At 55.0% G+C, this 18,720-nt stretch overlaps 1 protein-coding gene across 1 annotated transcript in view; it reads left to right on the top strand.

Annotated features, from left to right (window-relative positions):
• SIK3 (SIK family kinase 3) overlaps positions 1-18,720 on the top strand; it is a gene marked incomplete at its 3' end in the record, with an annotated part of 29,410 nt that overhangs the window by 1,397 nt on the left and 9,293 nt on the right. Inside the window, exons 2-13 of the mRNA XM_010193815.1 lie at positions 806-869; positions 5,380-5,541; positions 11,594-11,718; positions 12,410-12,533; positions 13,520-13,638; positions 13,976-14,086; positions 14,254-14,397; positions 14,976-15,053; positions 15,163-15,272; positions 16,076-16,229; positions 16,699-16,854; positions 17,414-17,484. Coding sequence (XP_010192117.1) covers positions 806-869; positions 5,380-5,541; positions 11,594-11,718; positions 12,410-12,533; positions 13,520-13,638; positions 13,976-14,086; positions 14,254-14,397; positions 14,976-15,053; positions 15,163-15,272; positions 16,076-16,229; positions 16,699-16,854; positions 17,414-17,484 — 1,418 coding nt within the window. The remainder of the gene's footprint in view (positions 1-805; positions 870-5,379; positions 5,542-11,593; positions 11,719-12,409; positions 12,534-13,519; positions 13,639-13,975; positions 14,087-14,253; positions 14,398-14,975; positions 15,054-15,162; positions 15,273-16,075; positions 16,230-16,698; positions 16,855-17,413; positions 17,485-18,720) is intronic.

Genomic DNA, 18,720 nt, shown 5'->3' with positions numbered 1-18,720 from the left:
GCTGAACAAATAGCGTGGAGCTTGGGAAAACACCGCGGGTGTGTACTTGCCTGAAGGCGGGTCACAAAGCAGCCCTCGGAGCCACCCTTCCCAGCCCGGACAGCAGGAGGGCGTTAGCTGCTGCGTTTGCGTGCCCAGAGTGACCGCGCGCCCTCACCCGCTGCCTGTCGGGCGCTAGAACGTAGCTGGGGTCAGTCTGGAGCGTGCGGCGCCTTGCCCTGCGCTTCACTTCTCCTCTGCACGCTGCCAGGGACTTCCCCAGGGCTTACTGAGGATGCCGAGCTCATTTTGGAGCAGGGGTTTCGCTGGGGGGATAGGACCCTGCTCAGAAATCAGTCGTACGCCTCCGTCTTGTGCAGTGGCCCCGCTGCTGTGCCCAGCGTGGCACCGCTTGCCGTCCACCCCTCAATGCCTTTGCACAGCGTCTGGCCTTTAGAGAAGCTCAGTAGATGGCTGGCCTTGGTGTGCTGGACTGCTCCAAGCCCAAATCCTCATACCCTCTGAAAAGCGGGTGTTAAAGCTGGTACCAGTGGAGCTTTACCTGGCCGGGACGTGCAGGCTCCCTGAAGCACAGCCCGAGCTCTGCTTTATTTCTAATAGCTCCTGGCTCATCGGAACGTCACTTATCGATCCCGAGAACATTCCCCTCCTTGGCAGCACCGTGTTGGTTGTGTTGGTGCGTGCAATGGGCTGATCCTGAGGAAGGTGAACTGGTTACGTGTTGTGGAAGGAATAACAGCGTTCAGTGGGTTATGTTTCTTTGCACTGTCAGTCTCCTGATTCCCGTTTCTGTCCTTGTGTCCAGGTTATGGAGACGGAGAGGATGATTTATCTAGTGACAGAGTATGCTAGTGGAGGAGAAATCTTTGGTAAGTACATCTATTGCATTCTTTAATCAGATAATGCACTTGGTCCCTGCAGTAAACTGAAAATAGCTGCCACGCTCTCTTGTTTCAGCCGAGAGATGCCCTTCAGCCTGAAAACTTTCCACTGACAAGAGGGGCAAAGAAAGAAACGGTGCCAACTTGGTGGAAAAATAACTTCCATAATCTCTCTCTTCTTTGGGTGTCTCTGACAGGTGCTGCTGCTCCTCTCTTGTGTGGACTTTGGGGTTAGAGATGCTGGTAACAGTCGTGCAGTGGCACTGTCAAGTGTTGCTGGACACTCTGCTTCCCAGGAAGTTATAGGAGATTTGCTGACGGCAGCAGAAGAGTTGGTGTTCGTAGCTCTCGGAGAATCACAGAATCACACAGAAGCCCAGACCGTCAGGGATTGGAAGGCTATCCAGTCCAAAGCTCATCCAGTCCAATCCCCCTGCCAGAGCAGGAACACCCAGATGAGGTTGCACAGGAAGGCGTCCAGGCGGGTTTTGAATGTCTCCAGAGAAGGAGACTCCACAACCTCTCTGGGCAGCCTGGTCCAGTGCTCTGTCACCCTCACTGAGAAGAAGTTTCTTCTCCAATTGAAGTGGAACCTCCTGTGTTCCAGTTTGTGTCCGTTACCCCTTGTCCTATCATTGTTTGTCACCGAGAAGAGCCTGGCTCCATCCTCGTGACACTCACCCTTTAAATATTGATAAACATGAACGAGGTCTCCCCTCAGTCTCCTCTTCTGCAAACTAAAGAGCCCCAGCTCCCTCAGCCGCTCCTCAGAAGGGAGATGCTCCACTCCCTTGATCATCTTTGTAGCCCTACGCTGGATTCTCTCCAGCAGTTCCTGTCCTTCTTGAACTGAGGGGCAGAAACAGGCAGTCCTGCGGCTCTCTCGTATTTTGTTCTCAAAACCGTGCATTTTCTTATCTTGCTGATACCTGATGTTATCTTAGCGTGTATTAGTTGTGTCCATCTTCAACCCCATTGTCTGCTAACAGCGTTCTGGCTGAGCTTGCTGGCCCACAGAAGCAATTCTTTAAAGGGAAACTAGAAGTGTCTGCAGCACGATTGCGAGAGCTGGTGACTGATCTATCCGTTTGGTTGTTTATTGCCGTGGCCAGTAAGACAGCTTGCAGAAACGGAGATCTCCTTACGCACCGGTGTTTTGTGCCAGGTGGCAGTCGGGGTTTACAGCTTTGCTCTTCACTGGCTTAGCCCGTGCGAGCCCCAAAAGGGGCAGAATCCTGACGAAGTGAAGCAAGAGAAGCCCCAGATTCAGGAAAATAAGACAACTTGAGCTGAGAAATGCTGGTTTGCGGGAGCCATAGGCCAACACCGGTTCCTCAGTGCCTTTGTGGACGCCTTCTTCTCAACACTGCCCGTGTCCATGTTAGAGTTCCCTTGCGTGTGAATGGCTGCAGAAAAGTATAAATCACTTCTTCCTTTTTCTCCCCCTTCTGTTGAATTTGGCAGAGATGGGCTCATCTTTTTTTAAATCCAGAACTATGTGCAAGCTCATATACAAACTTGGAGCGGACTCTCTTGGTTACAGAAATAGCCTTCCACACGAGCCGAAGTGAAACCCTGATTGCTCTCTGCGATGCTTTGTGCTGTAGTAAACTCGGCTCGTTAGCACGGCTGATTTCCACTGCGGCGCCCGGCGTTTTGTCCTCGTTGCTGGCTGGGGGCAGCCAGCCCTGCCGTTTCTGCAGGCCCAGGCCAGGCAGCCGTGGCCCCGCTCGCCGGTTTGGAGCGTTTCTGGGGGCTGCATGAGTCCCCCCGCGCCCTCGGTGTCAGAGCAGAGAGGGGGAAGCTGAAGTCTCAGCTTTTTGTGATCAGAGTTTCCTGAGGAGCCCCCCAGACTCTGTTCTCCGGGCGGAAGCAGTTCACAGGAGGAAGCAGCAGCGCCTTTTGGGAAGGTTTCCCTGCGCTCCTCAGCACCTCCAGCCCTGAGCAGTCTCACGTTCCCAGGGTGCTGAGGGAAAGCTGCTGGGGTGGGCTGGCTTCTCACCCGCTCCGGCTTCTCTTTGTCTTCTTGATGGTCTGCACATCTGCATGTGTTAATGCGGGGTTTTAATGTGGAAGCGTGGGGCTGAGCTGCAGAACTGAGGAGCTGGCAGCCTGGGGTCTTAGGACACTGAGTGCTCCCTGGGTGCCTGCTGTAATCTGAAATACAGCGTCACGCTTCTGTGACCAGCAGGCTTTGTGAGAAGGAAAGCTGAGTAGTTTCCCTGGGTGTTCTGAAAAGCCTTCCCGAGGTTTGAACCGTCCCGTACAACTTACAGTGCTGCAGGGGCAGTAACGTGGGGTGGTTTTTAGCTGAAAGAATGGCAGTTTCTGTAAATGACCACGGTTTACGTCGCTGTTGGATGTTTGCTGCCTTGTCCCTTGCTGGCCACAGCTCTGCAGCATCCCTAGGGCAGCGCCTGGGTGAGCAGCACCGCCCGTCCGTGCTTCCAGGAGCGGGCTGAGCGCTCCTGCAGCGGCCGGGCCGGGCCGTGAGTGTCTGTGGTTCCTGGAAGCGCTCGGATAACGCACCTTGTTTGCGTGGGGGTCAGGGAGAAGCCTTGTGGGCTTCAGCAGCAACACGTAAAGTGTTGTTTCTGTCTCTGCGCGCGTTGTGCATGTGTGGTTGGGTTGCTGGTTTGACATCGTGAGCACATGAACGTCTTGTTTGAAACAGAGGGTGCTCTTTGTTCCCGGGTCCTCGAGTGTCCTTTTTTGGAGGTCAGGGAGAGCGCAGTCTGAAGGTCTGGTTTGATTTCGGCTGTTTACTACAAATACTGCAAATAATCTGCAGTCCTCACAGGCAGGAATGTGGGTGCTTGGCTGATGAACAGAAATCCTCAGGAAACCGGACGAAGTGACCCTCTGGTTCACATGGTTAGCGCGGCTGCTGTCCCAGCCTCGGCCTCCCGCTCGTCCTCGGCTCTCTGAGCGTGGACTGCACGGCTGTGTTAAAACACACGGGCCAGGCTCTGGAAGGTCGGGCTGCTGCTGGCATCGCGAGGTCGGCAAACGCGCTGGGATTCAACTTGCTCCGCCGCACGGAGGAGATGCGAAGCTGAGGCAGCGTCTGCTTTCCAGACAGAGCAAGTGGAAAGCGCAAGGAGTCTGGAGGTGAAAAGGGGAAACCTGTGGGTTGATCCTGTCTCCTAACCAGAAGCAGCTTTTTCTTCAGCATGGGATTTGACCGAGTTTTTTAGTGCAGAGAGCAGCATCAGGTGCTCCCTACGAGTACCCAGAACATCCACCGATGTTCCTAAGGTTTGTGAAATGAAATCACGTGTTCCCTCATCTCTGGAGAGCACTGAAGGAGCAGCCCCGTGCGCCCCTTCGGCTCCCGCAGAGCACACCGAGCTGTGTAGGAGCCGGCGGGGAGCCCGTGCTCCGGGCTTGGACGTTCGGGTCGTCCCTAACTCCGCTGCACGCGGGTTCACGCAGACTAAGCTCGCAACGGTTAATTTTGGCATACAGTTGCCCTTGCTGGTATGTGAAGTATTCTGTAGCTTCATTGTTCCTGGCCTTCCTCTGCAGCCTGCGCAGAAATGTCAGCGGTCTCCCAGTGCTGTGCCTACGTGCGGAGCTCGGGGCCCGGCCTCCTCTCGCGTTTCTTCATGAAAAGGGAAATTTCACGCCTAAGCTGAGCAGTCCTGAGCAGGACGGGGCAGTAAAAGGGGCAGCGGGGCCTTGCTTTGCTCTGCTTGTCCTGCGTCCCGTGCCTTCTATTTATGTCCGTGCGGATGACCCAATGAAACACCATGGGGCTGTGTGAGACGGTAAATCTGGCTTTCCCTAGCCGGCGACTCGAGGGTCGTGTTGGAAGGGCTGAGGGATCTGCCTCCCCAGCCCCGGTTCAGGTTTGCTCAGGGAATCGGGTGAATAAAAGTTAATTGACAAGTGCTGCGCAAAACAACCGCGCTCTGTTGCACAACACGAGAAGTCAACCGTGGCAAAGCGCGTTGCTGTGCAGTCAGGAGCCAGCGGAGCTGCTCTGATGGATCTTGGTAATTAGTATTTACTGCGAGTCAATTATGTCGCAGGTATTTTAATTAATGGGTGACTGGGAAAAATACGACCGCCTGATGAGGAGCCTTCAGCAGTGATTTACTTGTGTTATTTTCACGAAGAGAGATCTCTGTCAAGCCCTCCAGTTTCGTGGAGTTCATGGACTGAAGTGAACCACTGTGCCTGGTCTTGGCCAGAAGGCTTTTGAGGTCAGCTCGGTGGCCCAGCTGAGCAGCAGTAGCCTCTTGGAATGGCGAGGAGATAACAAGCTGCCCTCTAAAAGTTTATAATTTTGAAGCCTTTTGCTTGGAGACGGCCCAGGTGAGGGCCGGTGTGGCCATGGTGTGCCAGTGTCCCTTCGGTGGTGACCCCAGCCGGGAAATACACTGGTCCCGCATCATTCCCAGTCTCCATCCTCTGCGCTGCTTGCTGAGAAGCCCCCGTGTGCGTTGCTCTCGCAGCGTCAATAACCTCTCGTTCTTCATTTCACCCCTCACAGATCACCTGGTGGCCCACGGCCGCATGGCCGAGAAGGAAGCGCGGCGGAAGTTCAAGCAAATCGTGGCCGCTGTCAACTTCTGCCACTGTCGTAACATAGTCCACAGAGATCTGAAGGCAGAAAATCTCCTCCTGGATGCTAACCTCAACATCAAAATAGCAGGTGAGCTAAGAGGAGCGGTGCGGGAGGAAGGCAGCTGCTTTCACAAGTTCATAAATGTAGGCATTGGCTGCTTCCAGGTATTCAGAAAGAAGGAAGCGCAATGCAGCTGAAGGAAGCTTTGGATTTCTGCGTGGCCTGCTGCCCGGAGCTGGAGCTGCCAGGTTGTAGTCGGGAGATTTATATCTCCCTTCAAGGAGTGCAGAATTAAAGGAGGAGGAGAAAGAGCTGCTTTGGAGTCGCAGGCAGATATGCAGCCGTAGATTTTGCAGTGCTCCCATACACTGGGGAATGGGTGACACCAACATTAAAAACGGGCCTTGTTTTGAGTCCTGCTGCCAGTTTAGGACTCCTTCAGAGCGGGTCAGGCCAGGTGAGAGAAGGGATGGGAAGCGAGGATGACAACGTGCATGGTAGAGCAGTGAAGGGGAAACGGTGCTGCACTGCACCGACAGAGCAGGAGGGCAGCCCCGAGCTTTGGTGTTTTATTGCTTGCTGGAGAGAAGTTAGTAAATCAGCAGGCCCTCCCGGGGTTTTGCTGGGCACTGGGGCTTTTGCTGTAGCTGCTCTCAGAGCGGCTTTGGGGCTGGCCTGACCCAGGCCTGTGCCTGTCGTTCTGTACCCGAGACCGAGCCGTGGCCGCTGCTGCCTGGCCTGGGCTCTGTTCAGCTTTGTGGGATTATGTGGCAGCCGACTGAAACAGGAGGATTTAATACCGTCCCGATCATCTCATTTCATGGGCTTGAATTGGAAGGGCTCATACTCGCTGTTTAATTCTGTTGGAGCTGATGCAGAGCAGAGCGTTTTGGAGAGCGCTCTGCACTCTCTTAAGAGGCTTCCTTGCCGGCTTTTACAAGCACTTGTAATGTCGGTGTTTTTAAAAGGTGCTTGAGGCTGCAGAACCGTGGAGTCTGAGCAGTTGTGGTGCTGCAGGTGGGGGATCCCAGTCAGCGGCTGCTCAGGAGGCCGACGTCAGCAGCGCTTCGGGATCTGCTTTCTGCAAGCTGATGCACTGATGGTTTGAGGCCATCTTGTGTTCGTGGGGTAAAATCTAACCCGTGTGGAGGGGGAGGTCGCTTACCAGATAGAAAAGGTAAAAACTGGCCCAGGTAGAGACAGGAATAGGGCTGGGTTTCCTGCAGCAGTGTCCGTGCCGCAAGCTCTGCGAGCGTCTGAAAATTGTGGAAACTTTTGGGTTTTTTAATCCGAGGGAGTTGGAAAGTATTTTCCTTCCAGATCTCTGCTCCCAGAATGGCCTCTAGAAGATAGCTCCCGCCCTGCTGCTGGTGGTGTTTTACTTGGCAGGAAGATGGAGCAGGGATTGGAAAAGTAGCCTGGAAAAGCTGATGTACGGTGTAGGACATTCCAGGTACTAAGTTTTGTCCCTATAACTCATCAGTTACAACTTGACACCAGTTCTTCCCTTGTTTCAAGAGCAAAACGAGAAGTGACAGCAGCTGATCTGTTTCACACCAGGCCTCCCGGAGTAAATGCTCCAGAAGTGCAGGAAGCCTTATGCAGGGTGAGGGACCCCTGTTGATCACCCCCAGCTGAGCCTGGGACTGCAGCTTCGGGATCCTCTGACACCCGTGTGCGTGAGTCCCGTGGCTTCGGGAGCCTCCAGGCTGCCCCCGCTGCGGGTTTCCCGGCGCATTACTGCTGACCTCCATCTGCAGCTTTGCAGCCCTTACTGGGCACTGGTTAAGTAACCGGTGCTTAGCGGGATCGCGGCAGCGCTGAAGTGGGTTAATGCTGCTGTTCTCACCCCGTGGTGACTGCGAGTGTGGGGCTTGGGGTTTCTGATTGATGGCAGCTCCGCTGTCTGTCCGTGAACAGTAAGGTACAAACACCCTCGCTCTCGCTTTTCCCATGGGTGCTCTCTCTCCGGTTACCTCCTCGGAGTCTGAGTCAGTAGCTTCTGGCACCGCGTTCCCTTGTGCTCCCAGTCAGAGAGTTCAGCCAGGAGCTGAGATGATTGCTACATACCCAGGCCTTCCTGGGGTTTGGTTTCAGAGAGGAATCCCATCTATGCGTTGCTCTGCATTCGTTTGCAAGAGCCCGCTCGCTCCTTCACCTTCTGAGGATGAAAGTCCCTGTTGTGCAGATACAGAAGCCGAAGCTCCACTCTCGGGAAGTGTGAGAGACTGGGCCCATGTTTTTTTGTAGCACAGAGATGTTTCCTTAAAGTCCTTTTCCTCCATCACATCATCGTGACTTTTACCTTGCTCTTTAGAAGTGCCCTTTTCACTCTGCGTCTGTCTGTGGAATGAGGCCCGGTTGCTCCCTGGGGATTTGGATTTATGCACCTGCCTGGACAGGGGTGACTTGTCCTGGTTTTTAAGGAAGCTTATTTACCTTATAGTGTGGGCTATGTTTGTTGCTGTGGCGTTTTCAGTTTCCCCCTTAACTGCTTTTGGGGATTTTAAATCGCCTGCTGTTTCCAGCAGCCCCGACCCGGTCCCTGCAGCGCAGGTGGGTCCTGGGAGCTGCTGGAGAGCGCGTGGTGCAGGACGGGGCCGTCCGGCTGCAGCTCCCTGCAGAGGTGCACGGTGACTCACCCCCGGCCCAGAAAGCGCTGGGGAGGGCAGCAGCTCTGCACGAGGATCACACACACACAGATCACACACAGGATTGCTCAGTTGGAAAAGCCCTCTGAGATCATCACGTCCAACCGCTCCTGTCTACCCCCTAAACCATATCCTTAAGTACCTCGTCTACCCGCTCCTTAAACACATCCAGGGATGGTGACTCCACCACCTCCCTGGGCAGCCTGTTCCAGCTTCTGACGACCCTCTCAGTAAAGAACTTCCTCCTTATCTCTGACCTGAACCTCCCTTGGCACAGCTTGGTGCCGTTTCCCCTTGTTCTATCCCCCATCACCTGGGAGAAGAGCCCAGCACCCACCTCTCCACAAGCTCCCTTGAGGCAGTTGTAGGTGGTGCTGAGGTCTCCCCTCAGCCTTCTCTTCTCCAGGCTAAACAAGCCCAGTTCCCTCAGCCGCTCCTCATCAGGCTTGTTCTCCAGAGCCCTCCCCATCCTTGTGGCTCTTCTCTGAACACGCTCCCGAATCTCAACATCCTTCTTATCGTGAGGGGCCCACAACTGAACACAGCACTCGAGGAGAGTTTCTCATCCTGAAATCCGGGGCGGCCGTGGGGCGACCGCAGGAGCGCCAGGACCTGCTGGTTGCACCAGCACGGCGCAGCCCACGGGCTAATGTCAACCCCATGTGAAGGGGCGGGAAGTTTCCCAGCCAGCCAGGCTCCTGCAGCTCTTCCCCAGCAGAGAAGGTGGCAGGAGGCAGCTGTTGTGTCTGTTGTGCCGCAGAACGCGCTGCTGCTGTCACACGGGGCTCCTTGGCGTGACGGGGCAGGAGGGAACAGCTCGTTCTCTGTCCTGTGCAGAGCTGGTGCCGGGCTGCACGGGGCGATAGGCACTGCTTTGAAGGCACAGCCAGATCCCAGAGTGCTGCAGAGCCCACTCGAGCATGTACAGGAATAAACAGAAGTAACTGCACCAGCATAATTTGCTCAAAATATGTGAAGTGCTGAAATTCCAGCGTGCTCCTGCACAGGTTGAGAGAGTTCAGTTGCCTACAAGTGCGTTGTTGTTAGAGATGGAAATACTCTCAGTGCTGGTTTGACTGCTCTGGTAGCCGTAATTCAGGCACTCGTTACTCATCCACTTCACCGCCAGGCAGAGGAGCTCAGAAGCGGCAGAGGTGAAAAAGGCAATTGTGCGCTGGGTGCCGTTTCCCCGAAATCCTCCTCCAAAGGCCGACTGCTCTTGTGCTGGGAGCTGAGGTGACTTTGTTCCCAGCGGTGAAACCCCATTTGACCACCTTGTTTTGAGGCAGCGATGCTTTTACAGAGCATTTCCCACCTCTGTGCCCTGTTCCCGGGCAGGGTTTGAGCGGCGTTGTCCACACCCCGGGTTTATGCACAGGATCACACGATGCTGGTGGTGTCCTAAATCTTAGAAAACCACAAACCTGTAGTGTTTGGGATTCAGGAAAACAAACCTTTCTTGACGGCTAAGAGTGTGCGCCCGAGTCCATACCTTTAAAGCATGGATAAAAGACTACGGAGAAATCAGCAGATAAAAACCAATCACAGAATCGCTCAGTTGGAAAAGCCCTCTGAGATCATCACGTCCAACCGTTCCTGTCTACCCCCTAAACCATATCCTTAAGTACCTCGTCTACCCGCTCCTTAAACACATCCAGGGATGGTGACTCCACCACCTCCCTGGGCAGCCTGTGCCAGCTTCTGACGACCCTCTCAGTCAAGAACTTCCTCCTTATCTCTGACCTGAACCTCCCTTGGCACAGCTTGGTGCCGTTTCCCCTTGTTCTATCCCCATCACCTGGGAGAAGAGCCCAGCACCCACCTCTCCACAAGCTCCCTTGAGGCAGTTGTAGGTGGTGCTGAGGTCTCCCCTCAGCCTTCTCTTCTCCAGGCTAAACAAGCCCAGTTCCCTCAGCCGCTCCTCATCAGGCTTGTTCTCCAGAGCCCTCACCATCCTCACCTCAAACCAAGGTGAGTTTTCAAGGTGGATGTGTATTTATTTCAAGAAATGGGAAAGGAACTGCTGTGCTTTGGCATCTCGGGTACCCTTTACCATTTGTAGACGTGTTAAACGAGGCGTTTTCAACCCAGTTCCCCTTGCACAGCACCGAACTCCTGTGCATCACTCACAGACAGGCAGGCAGCTCCGTGTGGTCCCAGATGTGCCCCACTTCTGACCAGGGATGGATTTAATCTTATGCTCTTCCCAAGAGATGGTGGTGTTCCCCAGCTGTGCCATATGTTTTTGTGTTTAATCAGGTGGAATTTGCACGGTGAATATTCCTGGCCCTCGTTGTTCTTGCAGCCTTCCTCACACAACCCTGCACTGAGGATCCGCTGCGGGTGCAAGCGCCATGAGAAACGTCCTCGTTGCTGTTGGGTCCCTGTCCGCCCGTGTTGGCGTCGCTCGCCCTCCTGCTGTCACACGTGTGGGGAGGGCCAGGCCTGGCTGCGTGCACATCACCTCTGTGGCACCGCTGCTCCAATGGAGCTGGCTTCCAGGACACCTCGTTCGCGGGATGCAGAGACGCCTCTCTGACTCTGTTTGCTGTTACTTGATAGAGGCAAAAAAGAACGATCTCATTAGTGAAGATGTTTTAATAGGAAAAAGCAGACTTCTTTGGAATGGTGCCTTTGGTCTCCTCGCTCTTCCAGTGCAGGTCCCGGCGGCGGGCCAGGGGCTGGCAGGTTAATGAGCAGGGAGGGCCATTAGTGCCCACATCAGCTGCTGGGTGACTGCCTCAGGTCGAGACCTCGCTTTGAATCCCTCTGCCAGGATTTATTATTTGCTGGTGGGTGATTTGACTCGGTTTGCAGAGCTGCCCACCATCACTGAATTTTCCAGCTCCTGTGGGGCTTTCTGGAAAACACAAATCTCCCGTCCTTGTTCCCTTCGTGTTCTGTCCTTTGTCCCTTGTTCTGTCCTTGCTGCGGCTGCCCTGCCCCTGATGAAGCTGTGAAAGGCTGGGCATTCACCCATAAGATTTTGTGGGATTTCTTGAATGTGAGGTTATATTTCTGGAATATAAGGCCTCTTCCAAACCATCCACCTGACTTGCACAGCCCTGGTTGATGTGACTGCTGGTGTAGTGGCTCCAGTGTGGAAATGAGGGGGGTGACAAGTGAAGGACAAGACTTTGGGGAAGGTCTTTGCTCTGCTGACAGCAGCAGCGTGGCTGTGGTACCCGGACAGGGCTGTCAGGGGTCAGCAGCAGGCTGCTGCATGGGGTTTGGTTTACGCTGTCTGAAGGGGCTGTGCTGCTGTTGGTACTCGGCAGGGACAGAAGCCGCACGCTGTCCTGGTGGTTCCAGCATTGCCCTTACTCCTCTCCCCTCTTTTGCACCCTTGTTTCTTCGATGTCTGTGCCAGTTCTGCACTATGGCATTGTACAGGACTTCACCACACTCGGCAAATCCCTCGAACACCGTTCGTGGAGGACAGCTGGAGCGGATCGTGTTCCTCTAACCAGTTCTCTCTGCTCTCTCAGATTTTGGGTTCAGTAACATCTTCACGCCTGGCCAGCTGCTTAAAACCTGGTGCGGGAGTCCTCCCTACGCTGCTCCAGAGCTCTTTGAAGGCAAGGAATACGATGGGCCAAAGGTTGACATTTGGGTATGCCATGAACCTTTCTCTCTTATTTGGTCTGATTTCTGCTCTGTTTGGTTGGCTTTGCCTCTTGAGTACTTGGTACTTGTCTTGGAGAAACCCCCCGATACACCAAAGAACGGTTTTTAAAGAAACGCTTGTAAGATTTTATTCTGGCTACCATGTCATGTATTTTCTTTGGTGGGAGGCATGGTGCCAAACATATTAGTTGCCCAGAAATGTGTTTCAATTTGGTTCCCCCAAAATCTGATTCCCTTCACTGCTCTTGGGTGGCAGGGCGCTTTCAGAGTGGCTCGGTTGCCTGGTCTCCAGCCTCTTGTCCCTGCAGGGCTCCCGGGCTCTGCTGCCCAAGCCGGATGGGTGACACGGCTGGGCTGGCAATGGCCGTGGCGTCACAGCGGCGTTTGGGCGGCCAGAGCCGCTGCTCTGGGCACGTGGGTTGGCCACAGCCTCCCGCTGTGGTGGTGTGGGGCTGTGGGCACCTTAACCATCGGCTTCTGAGGCTCCAGAGAAAGTCAAAGTCAGGCTTGGAGGAGGGATTGAGCTGACCAGGGACTGAGCCTGCAACAAGGTCCATCGCGGTGGGATTTCCTTTTATCTTCCTTACTATTTTCTTCTATTCAAACGACGCTTGCTGCAGTCACCCTCGCTCTCCCGGTCCCTAACGCCACTGCCCCGACCTTTGTTTTGGCCGCAGAGTCTCGGCGTGGTGCTGTACGTGCTGGTGTGCGGCGCCCTGCCCTTCGACGGGAGCACGCTGCAGAACCTGCGCGCCAGGGTGCTCAGCGGGAAGTTTCGCATTCCGTTCTTCATGTCCACAGGTAAGGGGCGCGCACCCCGCCCGTCTGCAGCGCTGAGCGGGCGCTGCTCGCGTCTCTGCGTAGAGGCTCTTTGGAGCACTTAAACTGCAGCGTTCCAGCTGATGTATGTGCTGGAGGAGGCTTGTCCGCTGGATGGTGGTTCGTAACGTAAGCTGAAATGGGGTCTGAGTCTAGAACTCAGAAACCAAATTGCCCTTATTTAGAATATCAGCTTTCGTGTACACAACCATGCAAGCTATAGCAAAATGTCAGCAAAGATACGCTCTCCCTAAATTTTGGGAAAAGTGAAAGCTAGAATTGGAATGGTGATTTAGGGATGTAGAGGCTCTCACTGTACCTGCTTTAGACAAGAAGCCTTTTACAGCATCGTGGCACATGAGTTTCCAGCAGCAGCCCTGTCAGAGATGAATGCCTATGTCCTGCTTCTGCAAAAATGCTTCTGAATGCAATAGTAATAAGTCTTGTTATTGAGAAGTGTGAATAATTCTCAGTTAAAGCCAACTTCACTTAAGAACAAGTCGTATGTGGGCCCTTGGTTGCCTGCTCTCAGATTGGGCAGTAGTTTTGAATGGTTTGCGTGGCGTTTCCCAGCCGAAAGCTTCCTTGTGTGCCACCTCACTTGGGGAAGGGGTTCTTGCTAAAACCCACTGTGCCTCTAAAGGAAGCTCAGCTCCCACCCTAGATGGGGAGAGCCTCAGCAGCTCCCCATGGTGCCAGTGGACACATAATATGGTGGAGAAATCATTTCCAGTGAGCTGTTGCTGAGTGGAGAAAGTCCAGAGGATGCTTTGCCCTCCCACCCCCAAAAGTGGCGCCTTGGGTGCACAGCGCAGAAGGAAAAGCAATATTTTGTCTGTGGATGACTTCCTGCAGAGAAGTGCATTGCTTGGAAAGGAAAAAGCCCTCCTGCCCTTGCAGCGCAAGGCTGCCTCCTGCAGCAGCCGTGTCCCTCCTGCGGGTTACCCAGCCCCTCTCTTCCCTCGCAGAATGTGAACATCTGATCCGCCACATGCTGGTCCTGGACCCCAGCAAGCGGCTCTCCATGGAGCAGATCTGCAAACACAAGTGGATGAAGCTTGGCGAGGCTGACGCCGAGTTTGACAGGGTGAGGAGCAGAAGCGAGCTGGGGTGCGAGTGGGGTCTGCTCGGCGCTGCCGGGCCGCGAACAGGCGCGTGGCGCTGCGGTGTTCATTTTGGCTGTTTGGGAGCTCTCCTTCTGAGCCTTTCTGCTTTCTGTCTCTCCTGGTCTTGCTTTCCCCATCACTCCCAATCTGCATATATTTTTGTACGTTCCCCTCGGCACCGAGAGCCCAGGGCAGCACATTTTGCATTGGTCTGCCGTCAGCCGTTAAAGCTCGTGGCAGCGTGCAGCCGGAGCGCGGTGACTCATCGCTGTGCCCTTGGGAACGCCAGCACTGAGGTCTGTGTCTGTGCTCCCGCAGCTGATCGCAGAGTGTCAGCACCTGAAGACTGAGAGGCAGATGGAGCCGCTGAACGAGGACGTGTTGCTGGCCATGGCAGAAATGGGGCTGGACAAGGAGCGCACCATCCAGGTACGACACCGCAGCCAGCGGTCGTGTCCTGCCCGTTCCCCTTGGAGATCAAATGGCCGTGCGTGTCGCTTATCACCTCTGGTAACCGAGCAACCTCAGCGCAGCGTGCAGCTGATTTTATTGCTTGACAGAAGGAACTGAGCGCTCTTTTCCTTTCCCTCCTGTAGTCCTTAAGAGCCGACGCTTACGATCACTACAGCGCAATCTACAGCCTGCTCTGCGACCGCCTGAAGAGACACAAGAACCTGCGCATTGCAGCATCTCCAAGTATCCCGCGGACCATGACCTTCCCCACCTCCGCGAACATCCAGGTAGCTGCTGCTGCACTGTGTTCTCCCAGCCCTGGAAGGCCAGCCCGTCCCTTGCCTGCTGCACTCGGACGTGTCCTCGTCCTGGCAGGAGCGTCAAGACGTTCCTTGTCTGAGAATTCTGTGTCTCCTGGGTGCCGTAGTCCTGGGGTCAGGAGCCTGTGTCCGTTGGCTGTGGATTCAGCGAGCACCCTTTGGACAAAGTCGAGTGTTAGTGTGGTGACAGAGGAGAAGGCCGTGGGAGGGTCACTGGGTGGGAGCTGGAGTTTACAGACCAGGGCTGCTGTGCAGTGCTTCTTCCTCAGTCTGTGCTGCTGTCCAAGAAACAGGTATTTGCTTTAAAAGAGGCTGGGTCATAAGGGGAAGGAGAAGAGATGCTGACCCTGCCTGCACAGAGGGGAGGTGGGGAAATGAGGCAACCCCTTGAGAGTTAAGGGTAAACAGATCTTCACTGGCTCCAGGGTAACCTCCCTGTTCCCGAGTGCTTAGCTGTGTGCACTGGTGTTAATCCAGCAGCGTTTTAAGGGCTTGTAGGAGTTGCCAGCTTCACGTCCTCTGATCCTGATCTCTCTGCTCAGCAGGCAGAACAGACGGGCAATACCATGAGCATCAACGTGCCACAAGTGCAGCTCATCAACCCTGAAAACCAAATAGTGGAGGTGAGGTGCACCCTTGATGACCCCTGCAAGTTCTTTACCCGGGCTCACGTTGAAGCCTTTTGCTTGGTCCTCACATAATTTCAACATCTCCAATGTTTTGCCTGCCCAGACTGACGGGACAATGAACCTGGACAGTGATGAAGGGGAGGAGCCGTCGCCTGAAGCTCTGGTCCGTTACCTCTCCATGAGAAGGCACACAGTTGGAGTAGCTGACCCACGGTTCGTATCGCACTCCACTCCCTGGTGGAGGACTGGGGGAGGCTGAGGGTTTACTCCTAGTGTGTGACTGGTCCTTCTGAGGTGTCACAGATTTATTCATGTGCTGCACTGGCAGATGAGAGGCTGATGCCTTAAGAGGGCTTCTGGGCTCTCTGGCAGGGAAGAGCTGATGGCTTTTGGACTGGCAATGGGCTGCAGTTTCTGGGCTAGCAAACACACTTCATGGCACGCCCTGCAGTCCCAGGTCTCTGCTTCACTCCAGCCAGACCAGCGGGTACACATGTCTGAATCTTAGCTGGTATCAAACCCTTGGTTTCCAGCTCCTGCTGTGAGTTCTTAGAGTTCTTCCTGCATGCTTGATTTTTGCTAAAGGGAGAAAGAAAATCAAGGTGTCTCTTTAGCAGAAGTGTTCTGGGAAATGTCCTGTCCCATTGCACAGCTTGGTTAGTGTTTCGGATGAGGATGAGGTGCCTTCCTCGTCTCCCGATGAGCTCTGTGTAAGCTGTGGTGGTGGTCAGTGGTGTGCAGGCCTGTTCCTTACCTCAGCTGCACCGCTGCCATGTCCTAGGTGAAGGCTTTGGGATAAATGCGATCGAGGGTGACGCAGAGAGCTGGTTCTGGCCAATCTCAGCTTGGAGGGGAAAAGGGGACAAAGAAAAACCAGAGTGGCTTGGCTACGCTCTGTGACCATCGTCCAGAGCAGCAAGAAGCCTTTTTGTGCAGGGAAGCTGGGTGCACTGGGGCTGCGGGTGGTTCTCTTCACATCGCTGCTGATTCACCTGTCTGTAAATGTGGTTGCGCAGGACGGAAGTCATGGAAGATCTGCAGAAGCTGCTGCCCGGCTTCCCCCGCGTCACGCCTCAGGCTCCGTTCCTGCAGGTGACCCCGAACGTGAACTTCATGCACAATGTGCTGCCCAGGCAGAACCTGCAGCCCACGGGTCAGCTGGAGTACAAGGTACTGAGCGATGAGGTACTGAGCAGCTCCCTGCTGCAGCCCGTGCCCCTGCGGCACGAGGGGCTGGGCTTGTGCTCGCACCGGCTCCATGAGCTTTGAGATCTACCCTCTTTGTCTTCTTCTAGTTGGGTACTTAAAAAGCTGAAGAGTGAGAGCACGCTGCAGCGTGAGGTTAATTAACAGGCTGGGGAGCAGTAGGGCTGTGCTGCCTGGCTTTGGAGCTGAAGGTTGCAGCCTGGCAGGCAGCTAAAGGAGAGCGCAGGGAAATGCGGAGTTAAACGCTGCTTTTCCCCTGACGCTGCCCCGTCTGCACCATGTCAGCTCAGAGATGCTGGTGCTGTTCCTTCACCTCTCCTGAAGCCCAGGAGGCTTCTTTTCTGTCGTGCCAGCATCCGGGTTGGTGACCTTGGGGCTCAGGTACCGGGAGGACGCGGTACAGGGTCAGTAAGGGCGCTGTCTGTGCTTGCAGGAGCAGTCCCTGCTGCAGCCCCCCACCCTGCAGCTGCTGAACGGCATGGGCCCTCTGGGGCGCCGGGCGTCAGACGGCGGAGCCAACATCCAGTTACACGCACAGCAACTGCTGAAACGTCCTCGAGGTCCGTCCCCGCTCGTCACTATGACGCCAGTAAGTAGCAGAAGGGAAGAGGAGAGTTGGTGGCGTGCTTATAAATATCCTCTCCCGCAGGCAGAGGTGGCTGCCTGCGGGTCAGAGCAGCCAGAGCAGCAGGCTGGGTCTGTCGCCCTGTGGGAGCGCTGCAGGGGTGCGCCCGCTGCCTTCCAGAGGTTCCTCTGCTCTGGAGCAGTGGGGGGCTCTGCCCCCATGGGAGAGCTGCGGTGGTCCTCTCTGGGATTGGCACGGTGTCTGTGAACTCTTTTTTAATGGCTGCTTTTCTTCTCCTTTGCTGATCTGATAGAGACCAAAATGTCCATCTTGGGCAGTAATGCACGTTCTTTCTTCCTTGCTGCATCCGTATCACTGAGTTGTCCTGGAAGCAGCAACCTTGTGCAGCACTTTTGATTGGGGAAGGAGTGTTGGAAGGGGTTCTTGGCGGAGCATCCTTGGTGCTGCAGAGGAGCTGACATCCTCGGGAAAGGTGGTGTGGGAAGGTCAGGTGTCCCCTGGGCGGATGGGACCGCGCCAGCCGCTTCCCGGAACCCATGGCTTCCTTCCCGTGTCTCTGCAGGCTGTGCCAGCCGTCACCCCTGTGGACGAGGAGAGCTCGGACGGGGAGCCAGACCAGGAGGCTGTGCAGAGGTAACTCTCATCTGTTAACGTTTGCCCTTACTGCCTCCAAGAGGCTCACTCTGCGGCTCCACCGCTGAACTAAACACAGCAACCTCAGCACAGGCAGCGGTGTTGGTTACAGCGAAGGCTCAGCGTGTCTCTCGTTCCTGTGGGCGTTGATTACTGCGGGCAATCGCTCCTCTGACACCGCTAGATGCTTACAGAGGTGGATTCCCCCTGAAGTGGTTAGCTAATTGAGCAGTAGGTTCTGCAGAAACTCTGAAACTGCTACATTCCTCTGCTTAGTGTGCACCAGCATGCGATCCACACTAACCTGCCAACTGAGTGCTGAGTGATTCACCCCTCCCTGCTGAGCCGTGGGGGTAGGAAGACCTCATCTGTGGCCTTGGGTGTCAATGCAGCTTTTGTATCAAGACATGCAGTAAACATCCAACTCTGATGCCTTAAACAAAGTGAGCTTGCTGGAAATACGGGTACCTCTAGCTTCTAATTTTAGCAGTAGGCCTTAGAGTCGTCTGCTCCGATAAGGAAAGGATTATCAGGTCTCAGGCTGGAAACTTCTGCTCCAGGCACATCCTAGGAAGCGAGTGGAGTGTGCTTGTACCTTCTGGATCCATGCAAACACTAACCGAGTCCTTGCTAACAATTTCTTAGGAGCTTCTGCATAGTTTCCTCTCTGCTAACCAGCTGGTGCGCTGCGTGTGGCGGCTGTGGTTATGGAGCGCTCCTACTTCTTACCTCGAGCTTCACAGTTTTCTGGACTCCCCCAGTTTGTGCAGGCCGCCACCTTGAGTAAGGCAGCATTTCCTCAGGGCTGTGCTCAGGAAAAGGATTCAAATGGGGGCTGGTTGCAGGCAGGGAAACACGGGGTGGGTGGAGGTTGTGCTTCAGAGCCTTTGCTGGCTCCTCTCCTTCCAGTGCTGCAGAGCAAGGGGGGATTCGAACGCTGGGTGCGCAGTGACAGATTGTGCAGAGTGTGCCGGGGCTCCTTTTGCCCGCCTGGGCTTAGAAGAAAGTCCAGGCTGGTCCATGCGAGAGAACTCGCCTCCAGCCCTACCTTAGAGCTGACACAGAGCACGTCTTGTCTTTTCTGCATAGCCTCGTGCTCCAGTTCTTCACCACCCTCATCTTTGTGCTCACCCGCACAGTAAGTGTCAGCTTCGTGAGCTGCTGTTCAGCCACCGAGCCGTGGTACTGGAGGTACCTGCTCAGGTACACGCTCGTGAGAGAAACGAGGCCGAGCAG

This window comes from Mesitornis unicolor, unplaced genomic scaffold (assembly GCF_000695765.1).
Source record: "Mesitornis unicolor isolate BGI_N332 unplaced genomic scaffold, ASM69576v1 scaffold8181, whole genome shotgun sequence".
Classification (NCBI taxonomy): Eukaryota; Metazoa; Chordata; class Aves; order Mesitornithiformes; family Mesitornithidae; genus Mesitornis; species Mesitornis unicolor.
The sequence above is the reverse complement of the archived record's forward strand: the minus strand, read 5'-3'. Positions and strand labels throughout refer to the sequence as shown.